At 38.9% G+C, this 19,500-nt stretch overlaps 2 protein-coding genes across 2 annotated transcripts; both read left to right on the plus strand.

The window, feature by feature from the left end:
- Positions 1-201: 201 nt before the first annotated feature.
- Positions 202-6,433, plus strand: si:ch211-136m16.8 (uncharacterized). Its single transcript, XM_056246033.1, has 7 exons — positions 202-763; positions 968-1,968; positions 3,217-3,952; positions 5,060-5,249; positions 5,333-5,424; positions 6,043-6,128; positions 6,215-6,433. The coding sequence occupies exons 1-7, from the start codon at positions 707-709 to the stop codon at positions 6,276-6,278; spliced, it is 2,226 nt and encodes a 741-aa protein (XP_056102008.1). The 5' UTR covers positions 202-706; the 3' UTR covers positions 6,279-6,433.
- Positions 6,434-8,681: 2,248 nt separating this feature from the next.
- On the plus strand, positions 8,682-18,688 carry ppp4cb (protein phosphatase 4, catalytic subunit b). The gene is made up of 9 exons (XM_056246039.1): positions 8,682-8,791; positions 12,208-12,491; positions 12,586-12,637; positions 13,107-13,157; positions 15,632-15,733; positions 15,834-16,007; positions 16,183-16,309; positions 16,399-16,588; positions 18,201-18,688. Exons 2-9 carry the CDS (start codon positions 12,394-12,396, stop codon positions 18,328-18,330), a joined length of 924 nt encoding a protein of 307 aa, XP_056102014.1. The 5' UTR covers positions 8,682-8,791; positions 12,208-12,393; the 3' UTR covers positions 18,331-18,688.
- The last annotated feature ends 812 nt before the right edge of the window (positions 18,689-19,500 follow it).

Below are 19,500 nucleotides of genomic sequence, written 5' to 3' on the forward strand. Positions count from 1 at the left end.
AAAGTGATAATTGTCCAAACGCATAATTTGCTACATCTTAAAGCTATAATATGATGAAATATCTTGACGGAAGTTTTAGGAGCTGCTCGCACTTGTTGCGCAGCTGTAACTGTTGCAGCAGAAAAAATGTGTTTGTGTTTCAAGACCTAATGAGATTCCTTCCCAGACAGCATTTTTGTGCTTTCTGACTCTAAGGTGCTTAAATATTATGATTTCAACCATGACGTCCGAATGCTGCACGCTTCTAAAATACTGCGCGCCTGTAGCGCCCAAAAATGCACAACGCGCCTGTCCAAAATGCCGTCTATTTAGGCAGCTCACTAGGATTTGACACACAGCCGGTAAACTTTAGAGAAGTGTTGACAGAAATGATGTGTGGTTGGACATGACAGCCAGGCTCAATGACTCTTATGTTTTTCTCACCACAAACCGACTCCGTGCGAGTGTTTGTGCTTGTGCGTTGGCTGGTGTTAATGCAGCTTCACACTGCGCGTCTTCCTCATTTAAACGCCGGACATATGAGCATCACGAACTGAACAAATGCGAGCTCCGTCAGTCAGTCACCAACTTCCTTTAAAAGACTTAACTTACAAAAAGGACATGTGCTTGTAATGGTCTGAATGTTGTGAAGAATTCGCAATCAGATCGAACTTCGAAGGAGCTTCATAGATCTGTCAGCACTTCATATTTTTTCATTTAATCGGCTATGGATGCGCCTGAAACCTCGGTGAACCGCATTGGTCGCACTATTTGGACTGTTTGGGTGAGTAAATGCAGCACCCTTTTACAATCAACGAGTTTCATTGATTATGTTGTGAATAATTATGACTAGTCTGTGTGATTACGCTTGGTGTGTTTGTATAATGCTTAGTCTATATGTATTAAACAATTATATATATATTTGTATCTTGATGAGTCATAAGGTATCTTCAATAAGTCATATTTTTTTAATATTTTGCTGATTTAGGGTTATCTGTCAGGGGCTGTGGCAAGATATCTGAGACCGGAAGTCACAGATGAAGGAAACCAACATGTTTGTTCCAGATCAGATCAGATTGACTTGACTGCAGCAAACAAGATTAACAGAGAAGTAAAGGCAAATAGTAGTGAGAAGGAAGAGAATAAATCTAATCATAATGACAAAAGCACAGGGGAGGTCAAGTGTTCCCTGCCTGAAGTCAAAGTGCAAGTGGCCTCGGTACAGTGGGAAAAAACTGATGTGGTCAAAGACGACAAGAATGATGAACCTAATGTTGACACCGCAAGAAAACAAGCTTACAGTTGTGCAATGTGGTCAGCTGAGACCGATCATGAAGAGAGCATTTCAGGTGATTCAGAAAGCCGAGGATGCAAGAGTGGCACGCATGTTGAGAAAGAAGCAGTTTCATCCGATGAGGGTCAGGCTGAAAGAGTGTATGCAAACAGTAAGGACAGTGAAATTGTTCAGGAGTTGGATGAAACTGGGCGGATTGAACAAAAGGATGGTAACAATGAAGAATATGACCAGAAATATGAGGATGAAAACTGTTCAAAGAAGAGAGAAGATCCAGATAACTCGGATGTAACTGCCCAATCTGAGCTTTATAGACAAGATGTAGAACAGGAAAAGCAGATCATGATGGACCATGGAGAGACTGAATGCATTGGAGGTTTTGAACATGCAGGTTTTATTGATGAAATGGAGAAAAAAACTGTTGGCCTGAAGGAACGGGTGGAAACTGAGATTGATGAAGACCAAGGACCTGAATTACAAGTGCCAGCTGATGCATTTGTCCTTGCAGTGCAAGATTTGCTACCAGAGTTGGACTATTCTGCAGAGGAAGCTGATGGCCTTTCAAATCCTGAAAGGCTTAAAGTATTGGAAAAATATTATGATGAAATTGCAGAATTCTGTAAAAATGAGGTTGAGGAGATGATTCCAGAAAATAGGGGTGCAACCGAGAGTGAACAAGACACGATTAAATCTGAGTTCCAGGAGTCAGCAGAAACACTGCAAACAGTTTCCAAGAAAAAAACTATATTAAACATTGAAACAGAACTGAAAATGACTTCAGTATTGGATGAGTTTTTTGAAACCGTTAATACATCAGAAGACTCCCTGCAGTTAGATTCAAAACAGGATACTCCAGAAAATACTTCAGAAACAGGAACTGGATTGCCTGTGGTGATGGCCATAAAAACTGAAGGCATGTTTTCAAATCCGATTGTTTGTGAGTTCCCTGGAGAATCGAGGAAAAGGCCAGAGACTGCTTTGGGATGTTTTGAAGAGATCAAAACCGAGCCCCAAAGTCTTGCAGAAGAGCAGCCAGAAAAAGAAACTTTTGTCGCTCGCTCTGTTGAGCATCCCGAGACACCGAAAGCAGTTGAGGAAGCTGTGGAGATTGACCAAGACATTGAAACTCCAATCGAATCCTCAGGTGCAACAGAAAGTCAGACACATCAGGAAATAGACAACACCAAGTTCTCTCTTAAAAAGCATGTTGAATTCAAAACTGAGCTGATTGTTGAAACAACAGAAATAAAGATCAGTTCCGAAGACGAGGAAGCAGAACCTTTTGAGACACAAAGTCAATCATCAAACACCAGAAATGTCACTTTACAGATATGCGAGCTTCTTGAGTTCACAGAAAGAGAAAGCAAATCATCTCAAGAAACAATGGACACTTTCAGTGAATCACTGGGAAATTCAAGTGTTTCTGAAATCACTGGAACTGCAGAGATACAACATGTTGCAGAGGACCAAACAGATGCCAAACCTGTGTTAACACGGACTTTGAGCCCAGCAGAGTTTCTGGAGGAAACTCTAGATCTGCAAGGCGAATCTGAGCGATGCATTGAGGAGCAGGAGACTCGGGACACAGATGTGGTGAAGATCGCTTTAGAGTATGTAGAAGAAATAACGAATCAAGTCTTGAAGGAAATGATAGAAATGGAAAACAACTTGGCAAAAGAAACAGAAACTTTGGAAGGACTTTCAACAGAAGAACTTGGTGATGCAGAATATCAAGGACCCGAAGAATGTGTGTCATTTGGTGCATTTGTTTTGGAAGAAGAAAGGAAGTTATTGGGTGAAACGATAGGAAGTATAATGGAGGTGGAAACCACAAGTAAGGAAGTTGCTAAACAAAATGAGCAAGATATTATTTCACAAGAGTGCAAAACAACTGAAGCTGATCAACAAACTTATCTTTGTGCTGGGACAGATCATGGAGGGAGCAGTTCATGTGACACAGAAAGCGACACACATGTTGAGAATGAAGAAGTTTCATCCAATGAGGGTCAGACTGAAAGAGGACATGCAGACAGTGAATGTAAGGAGAGTGAAACGCCACTAGAGTTGGATAAAACTGGGCAGACTGAACAAAAAGATGATATTGATGAAGAATGTGATCAGAATCATGAGGATGAAAAGTGTGAAATGAAGAGCGAAGATCCAGACAACGCAGAAGTAACTGTCCAATCTGAGCTTTATGGACTAGATGTAGAACAGGAAAAGCAGATGAACATGATGGACCATGGAGAGACAGAAAGCACTGGAGGTTTTAGACATGCAGGTGAACATCTTATTGATGAAAAGGAGAAAAATATTGTTGACCAGAATGATCACGAGAAAACTGAGATTGATGAAGACCAAGGACCTGAATTACAAGTGCCAGCTGATGCATTTGTCCTTGAAGAAGGAGGGAAGTTATTAGGTGAGACAATGGAGGTGGAAAACGCAAGTCGTGGAGCTGTTAAACATATTGAGCCACAAAGTTCACCAGAGTGTGAAACAAATGAAGCTGATGGACGTCATGACCAGATACAGAACGCCATTGCTGGGGAAACAGAGTCGAGCGGTCATGAAGACTTCATGGAAATCAGCAGACCTGGGATGAAAAGAGGATTTGATAGAGTGAACAAAGACATTCCAGTGGTGAAGATAGAAGGACAATTTGATTTGGATCTACAGGTAATATTAAATATTTTGAGTAAAAGCTCTACTAATATATTCAAGTTTATTTGTCTAGTGCTTTTTGTTTCGATGCAGCTTTACAGAAAATCTGTGTTTTCAATGTTACAATCAGGCGGTATTCAGTTATCAGTCATAATAGTAATGTTCATATGCCAGTTATATACAGCTAAAAGATAATGTTATATGGTTAGTAAACATCATCTATTCAGTTAAGCAGACTTAAAGGGATAGTTCACCCAAAAATGAAAATTCTGTCGGTAATTACTCACCCTCATGTTGTTCCAACCCCGTAAGACTTTCGTTCATCTTCGGAACACAAATTAAGATATTTTTGATTAAATCTGAGAGCTGAATCACTCCTCCATAGCCTTCTTAAGGGATCGAAACTGACCGGCCCAAAACTAATGAAAGACATCGTTAAAATAGTCCGAGTGACTACAGTGGCTCAATCTTAAGTTTTTCACGCGACGAGAATACTTTTTGTGCGCAAAAAAACAAACATAAATAACGACTTTATTCAACTATTCATTTCCTTCTCTGTGGGCCTTGAGATTTCACGTAGTGAAACTACGCACCGCTTCTAGGTTGCACGTCACATGCAGGCTCACTATTGGCCGACGCTGGTCATGTGTGTGATGCGCGTGACGTGCAACCTAGAACCTTTGCGTAGTTTCACTACGTGAAATCTCAAGGCCCACAGAGAAGGAAATGAATAGTTGAATAAAGTCGTTATTTTTGTTGTTGTTTTTTGCGCACAAAAAGTATTCTCGTCGCGTGATAAACTTAAGATTGAGCCGCTGTAGTCACTCGGACTATTTTAACGATGTCTTTCATAACTTTTGGGCCGGTCAGTTTCGATCCCTTAAGAAGCCTATGGAGGAGTGATCCAGCTCTCAGATTTAATCAAAAATATCTTAATTTGTGTTCCGAAGATGAACGAAAGTCTTACGGGGTTGGAACAACATGAGGGAGAGTAATTACCGACAGAATTATCATTTTTGGGTGAACTAACCCTTTAAAGATTACTGCATTTATATAATAGAAGTTAAAGTGTGATCCTACATCATGGCTAAAGTTAAACCTATCATGACTTTTTATCCATAGGCATTTGAGGACTCATCTTTGGACTTTAGCGTTCAGAAGTCTCGAATCGCTGTGAAGAATCCCCTAGTTCGGCCACCCAAAGACCCCAGAAAGCTCCTTTACAAGATCTCGCTCGAGCCGCGTCTCCCACAGCCTCCAGCATGTGAAGTCTCTGCTCCAAGTAAAGGGGGGATCGGATTTAAACTCCCAGGTATACTGACCTCAATAAAACCTTCATGAAAAGTGCATTACAATTTTATCAGTACATTAAATCAGTCCATTATATATTTTTAGGCCTGGGCGCAGGGATGCCGGCTCTGAGAAAAACTGAATTTGGGAAGAAAGCGAGAGAAGAAGGAGAATCAGAGCGCACACTACGTCCACAGGTATAACAGAAACCGTGTGTGAAACTCATGATCTAAGCACAGTATTACTCTCAAAAATATTTAGGCCTATATTTAAGATTTATGTATTTGAATTGCATATACAATTTTAACATAAAGTGCGAAACTTAATGTGATGCATATTTGCCAGTCGTAGATAAATGAAGCGAGTACGAAACAGCAAGATTTCTGTTAAATTAACTATTTGCATCTATTTTATTTAAATGATCAAATTTTCTAAATGCATTCATTCAAATTATTCAGTTCAAAAGTATGAACATGGGTAAAATATGGCTACAAGCGACATTTAGTTAGTTAAAATGTATGAGATTGAAAGAAATTGGATTTATTGAAGATAAATATGTAAACCTGTTATTGTGTATTTAAAACGCATTCAATTTATTAGTACTATTACAGAAATCTTACCCGTTTCATTTATGTATGGCTGACAAATATGTGTCATATTAGTTTATTAGTTTGGTATTTGAATTGTGCATTACATTTGTATCCAAATGAGTGGACATTTTATATACAATTGCATACATCTTAAATTTAGGCCTTAAATGTTTGTATAGTTATTGTAGGTGTTGATGTGTAGTGTTATAACTGTGTCTGTCTCAGCTAAAGTCAGTTGCAGTAACAGAGGATTCTGTCAAACAAGAGCCGGCGTCAGCTAAACCCAAATGGACACCCCCGAAGCATCCTGGGTATGGCCTGAAATATCAATCTGAATTCTTAATTGTATTTTATTTTGTTCCGAACTAACGTTTTTTCTTTATTTTGTGTTGTGCAGCATGGGGAGTCCCTTGATGATGGCGGAACTCAGAAACAAACTCAAAAAGCCTGTTAAGGAGTGATACATTTCATTACATCATGATTTTCAAAGGCATTCTTCATCTATTCTTTATTTGTCAGCTGTTGTCATATTCAAGCACTATGCAGCCTGGTAAATATTGTATGAAATTATTCTATTGCACAAGTACGCAGCTGTAGCACAACGTTTCATTTATGTTCAGTTTCAGTTATGTTGTTTGAAGTTTTTTTTTTTCTCAATCGTTTAACTGAGCTTGTACGTCTTTATTTGTGTCTGTATTTATTTATATTTGAAGAAAAACAAGTATGAGGAAAAAAATGTTGTAGGCATACAAAAAAAGTTTTAAACAAAAAACATTGCACTTTTTCATTTCAGTATTTAGTTTCTGTGACAGACATCACAACGCCACTAGAGGGCAGAAGAGTCCATTTAAAAAATTTTATTTAACGTGATTGTGTTTACATGCACCGTTACCAAAGCATTATACACAAAACAAATAATGAGGGACAGAATGTACAATATAACAAATAACAATAAACATCGAATTAGAATAAGGTGGTAAGTAATTAATAAAATAATATTTAAAAAATCTAATATATATATATATATAATATGAAATAATAATAACATGAAGAAAAAAATGCTTTAATATTTGTACAGTTACGGTCTTATATTAATTAAGGCAGACGTTGTTTTTTGAGGGTATGTTGCTGAAAAATGAATTTTGCTGGAATGAAAGTCGCTGGCTGTTATATAGATCACTCCGCCACTAGAGGGCATTGTTGGATTCAGTTGTGATATTGATATACTTTGTACATTTTGTGATCTACATGCATAAACATTTTTTCATTTATTTTGGAGTTGTGCTTTTTCAAACACATTTCTGCTCATTTGTTAGAGATACTGTCATACCCAGCTTTCAACTTTGTTTTGAAAATGTTTTATTTGGCTTTTTATTTTATTTTTTTACTTATGACATGTCTGTCCATAAGAAATATTATTTGATTAATTTGTTACTTCGGATGGCAAAATTTCGTTGACATAAATGTAAGTATTGTGGTCATAAACCACTATTTTTAATTTTGGAATCAGAAGTTTAGCAATACCTAAAAGACTGTTTAAAATCTGTTTAAAAGATTTTTTAAAAATAAAGTTTTTATTTATTTATTGTATTTGTATTTTTTCTCTAAAACTGTCTTTATATACCACCTGGCTATTGTTAAATGTTGAAAGCTCTAATAAAAAGAAGAGTCATTGGCTGTCATAAACAGTATGTCAGTGTGCCACCCGAGGGCAGCAGAGAGTCATTGATTAGCTGCCATATATCACTCTGCCACCAGAGGGCAGCAGAGAGTCATTAGCTGTAATACATGTAAGTACGCCACTAGAAGGCAGCAGAGAGTCATTAGCTGTAATACATGTAAGTACGCCACTAGAAGGCAGGAGAGAGTCATTAGCTGTAATACATGTAAGTACGCCACTAGAGAGCAGCAGAGAGTCATTAGCTGTAATACATGTAAGTACGCCACTAGAGCGCAGCAGAGAGTCATTAGCTGTAATATATGTAAGTACGCCACCAGAGCGCAGCAGAGAGTCATTAGCTGTAATATATGTAAGTACGCCACTAGAAGGCAGCAGAGAGTCATTAGCTGTAATATATGTAAGTACGCCACTAGAGCGCAGCAGAGAGTCATTAGCTGTAATACATGTAAGTACGCCACTAGAGCGCAGCAGAGAGTCATTAGCTGTAATATATGTAAGTACGCCACTAGAAGGCAGCAGAGAGTCATTAGCTGTAATACATGTAAGTACGCCACTAGAGCGCAGCAGACAAGTCATTAGCTGTAATATATGTAAGTACGCCACCAGAGCGCAGCAGAGAGTCATTAGCTGTAATATATGTAAGTACGCCACTAGAGCGCAGCAGAGAGTCATTAGCTGTAATATATGTAAGTACGCCACCAGAGCGCAGCAGAGAGTCATTAGCTGTAATACATGTAAGTACGCCACCAGAGAGCAGCAGAGAGTCATTAGCTGTAATACATGTAAGTACGTCACTAGAGCGCAGCAGAGAGTCATTAGCTGTAATATATGTAAGTACGCCACCAGAGCGCAGCAGAGAGTCATTAGCTGTAATATATGTAAGTACGCCACTAGAAGGCAGCAGAGAGTCATTAGCTGTAATATATGTAAGTATGCCAAGAAGGCAGCAGAGAGTCATTAGCTGTAATGTAAGTACGCCACTAGAGCGCAGCAGAGAGTCATTAACTGTAATATTGTAAGTACGCCACTAGGAGCAGCAGAGAGTCAGCTGTAATAAATGTAAATACGCCACAAGGAGGCAGCAGAGAGTCATTAGCTGTAATGTAAGTACGCCACTAGGAGCAGCAGACGTCACATATGTGTGGCTTTCCAAAAGGGAGGCGCTTGACGCCGGTAGAGAGAGGGTGGTGGAAGAAAAAGACCGACGAGCCGGGCTGAAGCCCTAAAAAGCGAACTGACGTTATATTCCTTTGATTGCTCTATTTTTTACAGGTCTGTTCGGAGTGATTAAAGGTAGGTCCCACTCGTATGTTTCTTGAACTCTGTTGTGGTTTACGTGGTAAAGAAGCATAAGTTGGCCGTGTATTTGAGCAGATGTCTAGGCAGATTAGCTCATTTTCTCAGGCCTTTAACGTTAACGTTAGCTGCTCAGGCTAGTTAGCTCAGCTAATTCCGGATTGATTCGTCGGAGGCTGGAAATTGTGGTCGAGTTTGACATTAGGACGCCGTGATAAATAAATAATTATCGGTGGTGTGTTTATCATATTTGTCTAGAGGTTATTTAATTCATCAGGGAGTTTTCAGGAAAGTTGTGCCAGTCTAATTCACCGTCACATTGGGTAAGTTAAACGAACCAAACCAAGTAGTTATTATTACATGTTATGCAGACCCTATAATAATTTTGACAACGTATATGATTAGAAAGGCTTTCGATTTTTAAAATGATCTTTTAGCTTTTATTTTAAACAGAGCTGTGTTAACGTTAACGCTCGGATAAAGTAGAAACCAAATTGAACTGTCATCCTATTGTGATTTGAATGCAACGTTACCCGTTTTAGATTAGTTTTACTCGTTTGACTTTTAAATTAAGGTCGTGTATGACTGTGAAATGAGAACTTGTTTAACTTGAGTTATGCTGCATATAGTCAGCAGGTTTCTTTACCAAAGGCCATTGACCTCATTCACTAATTATTTATCCTCTCATGACGTTGTTCATTACGATGATTACTACCATACGATATTCAGATTTTACTCCCTCATTAAACATTTGTAACTGTTTTCAGAAAGCCTAAAATGACTGTAAACAGCGTTTTGTTGGCCTCTCTTCTTCGTGACGTCATACTGTGACGTCATTTGCGTTGAATAATGTCTTACTCGCGGTTAGAACTAAAACGAGTGCAATTTCTGCGTCACTACTATCCCCACACGGAATGGCAAAATAACTTGACAGGTTTTCAAACAGTCCCCCGTTTGCAATTGGTCGAACAAACAAGTTAGTCCCGCCTCCAACGCACGCGATTGGTTTAGGCAATAGATCGCAACAGTTAAAACCCGACCTACTGTGAGCTGCGAGTTTGTTAATCAATGGTGTAGCTTTTGTTCAAGCCGTCAGTGCGCATTATTTCCTCAACATGGGGTTTTTAATAATATTTTCTGACAGCAGAATTAAATCCCCACCCTCGGACACAAATCCCTTAATCAACTAATAGGCTATATATTAGAGAAATGGCGAGCAGAATGGTAAGAATGTCAAAATAACAAATTATTTGAAATAAATTGGTTGGGGAAAAGATGTCTACCCTTTAAATCAAGACACACACGACCAAGGTGTGGGATAGGTCATACTCCACTGACCCATTGGCCATTGGCATTTATTGAAGGGTGAAGAAGCAGTTTGTCTATAAAACGTATACTTTTGGACTGCCCAATTTTTAATGTTATGAGACGGCGCTTTTTATCAGGACAAACTTTAAAGGACTTATTTATGGATCCAGAAAAACCTTTTAAAAAAATGTGCACAAGTACATATAAAGAATATTTTATAGAATGTAGAATTTGTACATGTACTTATTTTTGTTTGTTTTTTGTCTTAGTTGAATTTTATAAAATGTTTGTTTTCATTATACTGTATTTATGACATTATGTTAAATGTTTAATATGTATCTGCCATGTAATAGCCGGTGATGCTGATATGGCAATAAACTCAAATACTAGGCTACCACATGACAGCAGAATATCTGGTAAAAACTATATTACCCATGATTCTGCAACAAAAAAAAAGGTTTCAATATACACAACCAACATCTTTAAATTTAATTTGCCATGCTTCATGGTATTGTAGTTCTTTCCCCTCATTAAATCCATTAAGTTCACAGTCTTGTGCCTTTTTGTCCAATTTTCTAACTTTTTTTGCTTCAAATCAAAGTAGGGATGTCCCGATCCGATCACGCGATCGGAAATCGGGCCCGATCACGTGGTTTCAGACTCGATCGGACGTTACCTCCCGATCAGGACTCGGATATATGTAAATTAGGGGTGTAACGGTAGGCCTGCATGTATTCGTAATTATTGAACCGTTTCGGTACGAGGCTTCCGGTTCGGTACGCATACAAACCGAACGATTCCTAGGACCATTTTTCCTGCCGACAAAATCCGCGCTGGCTCGATCACCACAACGTTGCGCAACATCAAATGGCAAACGTAATGAAAGCGGAACGAAACTGCGCTTCTCATTATATTGTGCTTAACGGGCCATTTATCAGTTCGGACCAGCAACATTTGTGCAGCGCGAGCCGATCTTGATCAAACGACACTGTTACTACACAGCGCTAAGATCAAGTGAAGAAAACATTTGAATTCGCCACTGAAGTAATAACATTGCTGTGAGATCTAGTGAGAAGCATTCACATTTCTCCGTTATTAACCGTAGATCTCTATTAGATCAAACAGCGCTGACGTGGGAACCAGGAAAAACATTGTGCCGTGAGTGAACATGGATTTAATGTTGCACTTCAAAACTCAAATATTATATAAATATATATTTAAATGTTGTTCTTAATGTGATTACCAAAACATTATTTGTTCATCCTTCAAAGATTACCCCCATTTATAAACCTGAAAGTTTCAAGATGTAGGAAAACTCAAACTTATTTAAAAATAGTTTTTCTTTTAATAAATAGGAAATTTCTCTGGCATTTCTTTCTTTTTGCTGTATCGTATCGAACCAAACCGCAAATTTTGTGAACTGTTACACCCCTAATGTATATATTCTCATTATTTTTTTTATACACTTTTTTAAAACATTTTTATTTTTTGTTTACATGCCTGCCAGGTATTTTAAGTTGAGGTGCTATTTGTTTTTATTTTAGACTTTTTCTATATTTACTGTTGCACTGAAGTCCAAAAGTGAAGATTTGATGTTATTACTTGATTGTTCAAGCTACCTCACAGAAGTGCTCTGTTTGTTAACAGAGTTGTTGAATGTTAAAATAAGGTGAATTAAATAAAAAATAAGGAACATCCTGGATCTGTTTTTTCTCTCTTCTTTATTCTTTTTTTATGTATTATATAAGTATCGGATCGGGACTCGGTATCGGTAGATACTCAAAATCAAATGACTCGGACTCGGACTCAAGGGCAAAAAAACCTGATCGGGACATCCCTAAATCAAAGTTTATAATGTTGTGCTCCTCCTCGTAGCTGGTTGGTTTGGTTCATGGCTTACAACTCTTAAAACTTTTAAAATGAATACTTCTGAAACCAAGCCCATTGAAAAATCTTCTTGGGCTGTTTCAATATTTTAAAATTGTCACAGATCTACAAGATTTTTTAATTAACTTCATCACTACATCAGTCTTAGTATATATGGTATAGTTAAATTGACCTTATTAAACCATTTTTTTCTGTTCTGTTTCCTTTACTCCTAACAGGTTGCCGTGCCCAGATTGGTCCCGCCACCTCTCACCGTCTCTTCATCTGGTGTGTGTGTGTGTGTGTGTGTCTGTTTGCATGTGTCTGTGTTTGGATTGCACAGAGAGACACTGTTAGTCCTACAGTAGCTGTATTCACGGGTTTCGTGTGAGGGGGAAACAGCTAGACGGTCTCGGTGATCCACCATGGGTGACATGAGTGATCTGGACAGACAGATCGACCAGCTGAGGAGGTGTGAGCTCATCAAGGAAAATGAGGTCAAAGCCCTGTGTGCCAAAGCCAGGTGATTACAACCAGTAGAAAACAAACCAGTCGCTTTAAAAAGCCTTTTAATGTTGATCATAAGCTCATACAACACCAATGTATGTGTGTTCCAGAGAGATTCTTGTAGAAGAGAGTAACGTACAGAGGGTGGACTCGCCTGTAACAGTAAGTGTCCACAATCGGTGCTTAGAGGAGCTTCCCGTAACACTTTACAGCAGGTTTCCTTTTGTTAACATTATTTAACTACATTAGTTAACATGAACCAACAATGAAAAGTACTTCTAAGGCATTTATCAATATTTAATGTTAGTTTCAACACTTACTAATACATTATTAAAATCAAAAGATTTAATACGGTGCATTCTATAACAAATATATTGCTCATAATTAATGTTAGTTAACGCATTAACTAATGGGACCTAATTGTAGTTACCAAGCTTTCTTCTGCAAAACGCAAAAGAAGATATTTTGAATAATGTTAGTAACCTAACTGTTTTGGTGACTATTGACTTCCACAAAACAAACACAGAGATATTTCTCAAAATATCTTTAATATTTCACACAAGAAAGCAAGTCGTTTCTTCAATGATGTGATCATGTAAATGAGAAGTAAAAAGCGCTTTCTTCTCTTCAGGTGTGTGGTGACATCCATGGGCAGTTTTATGACCTGAAAGAATTGTTTAGGGTAAGTTATTTTTCATGAAAAGTAAATACAAACTGGTAAAGCGGTGCATGGAAATGATTTTTTTTTTAAATAAATTTAGCAGTGCTTCACACCGAATGTCCAGTCAGTATTATTTGCAGAGCGCTTTTGACAATTCACATTATTTTACAGCAGCTTTACAGAAAATACTGATGTTATTGTTAATAATGACCTGTATTGATTTAGCAGATTAGAGTTGGGTGATAATATAGTTCTAAAGTTCCCTATTCCAGTCCTCAAGTCTCCCTGCCCTGCACAGTTTGTATGTCTCTTATCTGACACGCCTGTTTCAGATCATCAGCTTGTTAGACGAGAGCTCTGTGAACCGGGTGCCTTCCAATTGACAGGGTCCCTATGAAGTGTTCACTACTCCCTAAGCACGATATATCTGTTAAAGTTCAAAATGTGTTATTCGCAACACCCTGCAGTGTCATCAAACACAGACGAAACTCAAGTCACGCAACTATGGCTGCGTCCAAATCTTTCAAATGATGCCTTCCAAGGTAGGAAGGCATCAAGACACGTCTGAATCCAATGTTAGCTACTCTTCCTGCCTCCTGAGATGCCTTCATCTGATGGATTTTTGAAGGCAGCAGAGATGTATCCTTCGCTGTCTTTGATATCCCACATTCTGTGACAGTTGAGCTAGAAAAATAAAGATGGCATCTGAAAGTTGCGGTTTGTGTGTAATTGTACGTTTTTGACCAACGTTTTCCACTAATGATCTCATTAAATATTTGCTTAGTTTTCATCAAAGCTCGCTCTATTTTGCTGTAGACCATTAAACTGTTACGCTGCCTCAGCAGTCTGTCTAAAATCAGTTTTGTGAGGAACCTCCGTGTGCAAACGCTGCCTACAAAAGCCGCGTTCCCACCAAAATGACCCGAAACGATTTGTCCCAGGAACTTTTTTTTTCCCCTAGACCTGTTGCTGTCTGCGTTTCCGCCGCGGTCTAAAGTACTGTGAAGATTAGGCGAATAGTCCGGTGACGTAGGACTGCGCGCTACTTTACAGTTCCCGCTGGATTTCATCCTCTGAATTTAAGCTTAATAAAGCCTGAACCTCATCGTCAGTCCATCGGTCGTATTTTTTAAACTCCATTGTTGATTCGAATAGCAAACAACTGTTACTGCACACACCGCAACAGATGAAATGCTGTGTGGACTCAACCAATCAGCATGTTTAGCGCCCAAGTCCCACCCCTGAAAGTTCCTGAACTTTGAAAAAGTACGGTCTCGCAAGCAGGGACTAGCCTTACTGCGTCAGACTTCGTACTTCCGCTCTATTTCAGTTCGCTTCTGTACTCAGTCTGAGACATCGACATGTGTCTCAGTTTTCCTCCGGCCTGAAAACAGCCGGCCAATCAACGAACAGAGGGCGGGCTGAGAGCCGTGACGTAGACGCTAAGCACCGAGTTTAAGATTGTGACCGCGGATATGGAGACACGGGATGCAATTCGCTCTGTTGTGGAGAATATTCCCGGCATTTCCAAACTGAAGCCCGAACAAGAAGAGTGTTTGTTAAACATTTTGAATGGAGGTGGTGATGTTGTGGCGCTACTCCCGACAGGTTTTGGGAAAAGTTTAATTCATCAATTATTACCGATCGTCAGCGAGAAACTGGGAAGGCCAAAGGCCGGCACGGCGATAGTTGTGATTGTGTCCCCCTTGGTTGCACTCATGGAGGATCAGGTTAAGGAGGCAGCAAAACTCAGTCAGCCATGATCACTGTGGTATTTCGCTCGATGGTTTCGTTTTCGCATCATACATGTGTTTACAGTGGAAGTTCGATGCGGCTGAGCTGGCGAATAACACGCGTCATAACCAGACGTTGTGTGATTGGCTTATGGGTAACCAATGATTTTATACTTCAGACAAGCGCCCCCCCCCCACCCCGGGAGAAAGAAAACACTTTTCAATTGTGCCATGCCAGACTCTGTCTACGAAGCAAAGCGAAGTAGCAGAGTTTGGTATTACCAGGCTAAGCAGGGACTTTCTGAGGGGGAAATATTTATGGATACACACCGAGTACCAACACAAAGTCCCTAGTTCCTGGGGAAAGTTCCTGCGGTGGAAACTCGGCTAAAGTCATTGCATGGCGAGATGCAGCCTGTGTTTCATAGCATTTCTTTACAAAGGGACAGCGCCGACTACTGGCCTGGCAGCAAAATACAGCGGTTGTTGTTTTCACGGATCTGTGTGAACGGGATCATTTTGACAGCATTGTCAAAAAAATACAAATGACTTTTTTTCAGTTTTTAGTACATCGTTGTTGTGTAAATGTACCCTTAGTTGGAATCAAAACAGTGGTGCAGTTATTTACTTGAATGCATGCTAGATGTGTTATTGAGCTGCGTATTTAGGAAACAAGCGTACTGGTTATTTAACTGGAATATACTGACTAATCTATTAGTAATTGATCAATAAATTAGTGTTTAAAAATCTGTTCTCCTTCAGGTGGGAGGCGATGTTCCAGAAACAAACTACCTCTTCATGGGAGATTTTGTGGACAGAGGGTTTTACAGTGTCGAGACCTTTCTGCTGCTACTTGCCCTCAAGGTACTGTCATTGTGTTATTCATAGGACGTCTGTAATGAAGTGTGATGCTTGTCGCTGTTATAATCGGACATAATTCATGTATGGTAATGGCTCCTCGCAGGTGCGTTATCCAGACAGAATCACCCTGATTCGGGGAAATCACGAGTCCAGACAGATCACACAGGTGTACGGCTTTTACGATGAGTGTTTGAGAAAATACGGCTCGGTCACGGTATGGAGGTACTGCACAGAGATCTTCGACTACCTGTCCCTCTCCGCCATCATTGACGGAAAAGTGAGTCTTTCTGTTTGTTTGTTTGTTTGTTTGTTTGTTTGTTAAAGAGATAGTTCAACCAAAAAAAATTACATAGAATTGAATTTTTTGGGGTAAACTAGCCCTTTATCTCTTGTTTCCTTAACACTGGCCTGACTTGGATTTGTTTTTCATCTTGCGACCCTCCCCCACCCAGATCTTCTGTGTACACGGAGGCCTGTCGCCCTCAATCCAGACTCTGGACCAGATCAGAACCATCGACAGGAAACAGGAAGTGCCTCATGACGGGCCCATGTGTGATCTTTTGTGGTCTGATCCTGAAGGTAATTCTGATTTCTGGAATAGCGCAGATATGTTCTTCATCATCATCATCAGCATCTCATTATATGAATGTATCCCCCGTCTGACTCAGACACCACCGGCTGGGGCGTTAGTCCGCGAGGTGCTGGATATCTGTTCGGCAGTGACGTCGTGGCCCAGTTCAATGCCGCCAACGACATCGACATGATTTGCAGGGCGCACCAGCTTGTCATGGAAGGTTACAAGTGGCACTTCAACGAGACTGTTCTCACTGTGTGGTCCGCTCCGAATTACTGCTACAGGTGGGTTATGTCCCACAGCTGCTGAGTTTAGAGATGTGTCCATGTAGAAAAGAAAAGTAAAGTCATTGTTATTGGAACTATCGTTAGTTTTAGTATCCAAGTTACCATTATAGTGTTTATTAATATTTTGACTTCGTTTTTTCTTTTAAAGTTTAAGTAATTGTATCTTGTTTTTTTTTTTTTATGTCTTCATTTTAATAGTTTTAATTTTGGCAACTTGCTGAAATGAAAAAGTTTTTGTTTTGTTTTTAAAGGTGCTATATGGAACTTTTCTTCTAAAATGAATCCTTTTTTTATTGCCTGTGTGTGAAGGGGTTGTAATCACACATTACAATTATCCACTTGTCAGGTTTTGCTATTACCTCTGAAGGCCAGTATTCCTATTTCTATGTGAAGTCTCCGGGTCGGATTTTCTGCGAAATCCATCGGATGTGACGTGCATGCGCGCTCCCGAGCCTCTCTCCTTTTTATATACAGTCTATGCGACGGCACTGCAGCTGACGACATGGAGTCTGATAACACCAAACACTCCTGCCTCCAGCACAACACACACTCCAACACACACTCCACATTAATATAAAAAACAAAACAAAACAAAAATGTATATGCTGAAGCTCATCAGGCCCAAACGTGAATCGGATCGACTTAGGACGAAAACACGGATCAACATCGGGAAAGCGTTTGAATTATGGAGAGACTTCCGCTATTTTTATTGTGATAAATTACAAGTTTTCAGATATGCTGAAATAAATAATGGTAAACTGTAATGAAATAGCAAGGTAAACTACAACATACATGAGACATGAAATGAATACAAAAGACTGTTCCAGGATAACAAAAAGTAGGTGCTTTAGGATGTAACTTTTATTTTATGTACACTCATCCCACTACTATCATATTGTTTATAATACACATTTCCAGACACGTTCAGTACAGTAATGTTACTTCCTACGATCTTACTGTTACACTGAAATTGTTCAGTCTAGTCACTAACCGTTTTCGTTATCATATTATACATTCATCTATGTTGACATTGCTGCCTGATTGTGAAAGTTACACGAATAGTTAGTGAAATGCCTTGTGCTAACACCACATGTCGGCTAAATGCAGTCAATGTAACGTTATCATGGTACGAGCATGGAGTATTAGTTCAACGTCAAGCTGATAAAAGTAGCCTATTATTGTAACGTTGCAGTGGGAGTTTACATGAGTTTCCAGCATGTTGTGTGATGCTTTCTCCGGTGTGTTGAAAGTCTCAGTGTGGCCGGTACCATGAGTGATCGACTCTTGTAAAAATTGGTTGCAATCTGAAACATCACCGATAGAGGCCGCTAAAAAATACATATAGCACCTTTAATTCAATAGTTTTTGTTTAATTTTTTTCCTAATGTCTTTTTCGCTATTGATTTGTTTTGTGTTATTTTATTGACTTGGTACATCAGTTTTTAGTAAATTAGTGAAATCCTTGAATATGAGTAATGTTTTTGAGTAGTTTTCTTTCAATGTTTTTTGTGGTTTTATTTTTTATTTCAACAGTTATGTTTTTGGGCGGGTTTTTTTTCTATTATTGGTAATTATTTAACATAGTGATGTCCCCTTTTCTTTGTCACAGATGTGGTAATGTGGCGGCAATCTTGGAGCTTGACGAGCACCTGCAGAAAGAATTCATCATATTCGAAGCTGCTCCACAAGAAACGAGAGGCATTCCCTCCAAAAAGCCAGTTGCTGACTACTTCCTGTGAGCTTCCTGTGTCCTTAGGATGCAAGCACTCTCAACAGGAAGTGGTGCCCTGTGTGTACTTGTATTTCTCTTTCTGTTTCCCTTTCCCTGCCCAACTGTCTTAATTGTGCTTCTTTCTTTTTTTTTCTTTCTTTTTTTTTTTTACTTTCTCTATAATATTCCGTTTAGTTTTTTTCTACTTTCCATCCACTTTCACATTCTTCAACTTTGCCATCAAGACACACATTGGCATTATATTCTCACCCACTGCTGTGAAATCTCTTGCTCTCAGACTCATTGTATGCTGTAGATGTAGAAGTTTATTATGTATGTGAATAGCAGTAAGGGAAGGTGGCGTTTCACGTGTTCCTCAGAAAGCTGCGTTTTGAAACGGCAGGTTAAAACAGGTTGTTTGACATTATTTTTATTCATTTTCTTTCTGTACGTTCTCTTCTCACGCAAGTTGTAAATGTGTAAGAGAATGGGTATGACATATTTCCTGCTTTGATTATAGTTTACAGTTATCTGTTTTCACCGAGTCATCACAGTTTCACAGCTTTTGAGTTTTGTGAAGGAAACGACTGCAGATGCAGAGCTCCAAACACTGCAGCAAGATATATATAAATCTATATGGACATTAACTACACTGGAAAACATGAACACGACACACACACAAACCAAACTGGACTTAGAAAATTTGCTTTTTCCCTCTTGACTGTTTTCTCTATAGGACTTATTGTTGATTTTTATTTTTAATTTGTGAAAATAAAATGTACTTTTGTATGAATTTAAGATGTGATTTTTCTGGTTTTCCTCATCAATTTGTCAGATGTTCTGCCTGATCAACCCGTCCAGTTATTTCATCCACTCTATTAAATATTTTTCTAATTGAAAATTTGAGTTACACAATGTGTGTAAAAAAAATAATTAGATCACTTTGGGACACAACTTTCACAAATGTGATTTAAAATACCATTTACATTTACATTTATTCATTTAGCAGACGCTTTTATCCAAAGCGACTTACAAATTGCTTTTTCCCTCTTGACTGTTTTCTCTATAGGACTTATTGTTGATATAGGACTTATTGTTGATCTACATCTACCAAAAGTGACAAGTTATTTTAAATGGCTTCTGTGCTATTCTGCTATTAGTTAATGAACCTTAAAGATGCTATATAGTTTATGCATTT

Source organism: Rhinichthys klamathensis, unplaced genomic scaffold, assembly GCF_029890125.1.
Source record: "Rhinichthys klamathensis goyatoka isolate OS25496 unplaced genomic scaffold, OSU_Roscu_1.1 h1tg000035l_1, whole genome shotgun sequence".
Taxonomy (NCBI): Eukaryota; Metazoa; Chordata; class Actinopteri; order Cypriniformes; family Leuciscidae; genus Rhinichthys; species Rhinichthys klamathensis.

What these genes read in the sequence shown, in the direction of transcription:
- si:ch211-136m16.8 (XM_056246033.1), top strand. Translation starts at nt 707, where the DNA reads ATGGATGCGCCTGAAACCTCGGTGAACCGCATTGGTCGCACTATTTGG. An exon ending in AATTTGATTTGGATCTACAG is followed by an intron (nt 3,953 to 5,059) that starts GTAATATTAAAT and finishes TTTTATCCATAG; the next exon opens with GCATTTGAGGACTCATCTTT. An exon ending in GATCGGATTTAAACTCCCAG is followed by an intron (nt 5,250 to 5,332) that starts GTATACTGACCT and finishes ATATATTTTTAG; the next exon opens with GCCTGGGCGCAGGGATGCCG.
- ppp4cb (XM_056246039.1), top strand. Translation starts at nt 12,394, where the DNA reads ATGGGTGACATGAGTGATCTGGACAGACAGATCGACCAGCTGAGGAGG. An exon ending in GGGTGGACTCGCCTGTAACA is followed by an intron (nt 12,638 to 13,106) that starts GTAAGTGTCCAC and finishes TCTTCTCTTCAG; the next exon opens with GTGTGTGGTGACATCCATGG. An exon ending in TGCTGCTACTTGCCCTCAAG is followed by an intron (nt 15,734 to 15,833) that starts GTACTGTCATTG and finishes GGCTCCTCGCAG; the next exon opens with GTGCGTTATCCAGACAGAAT.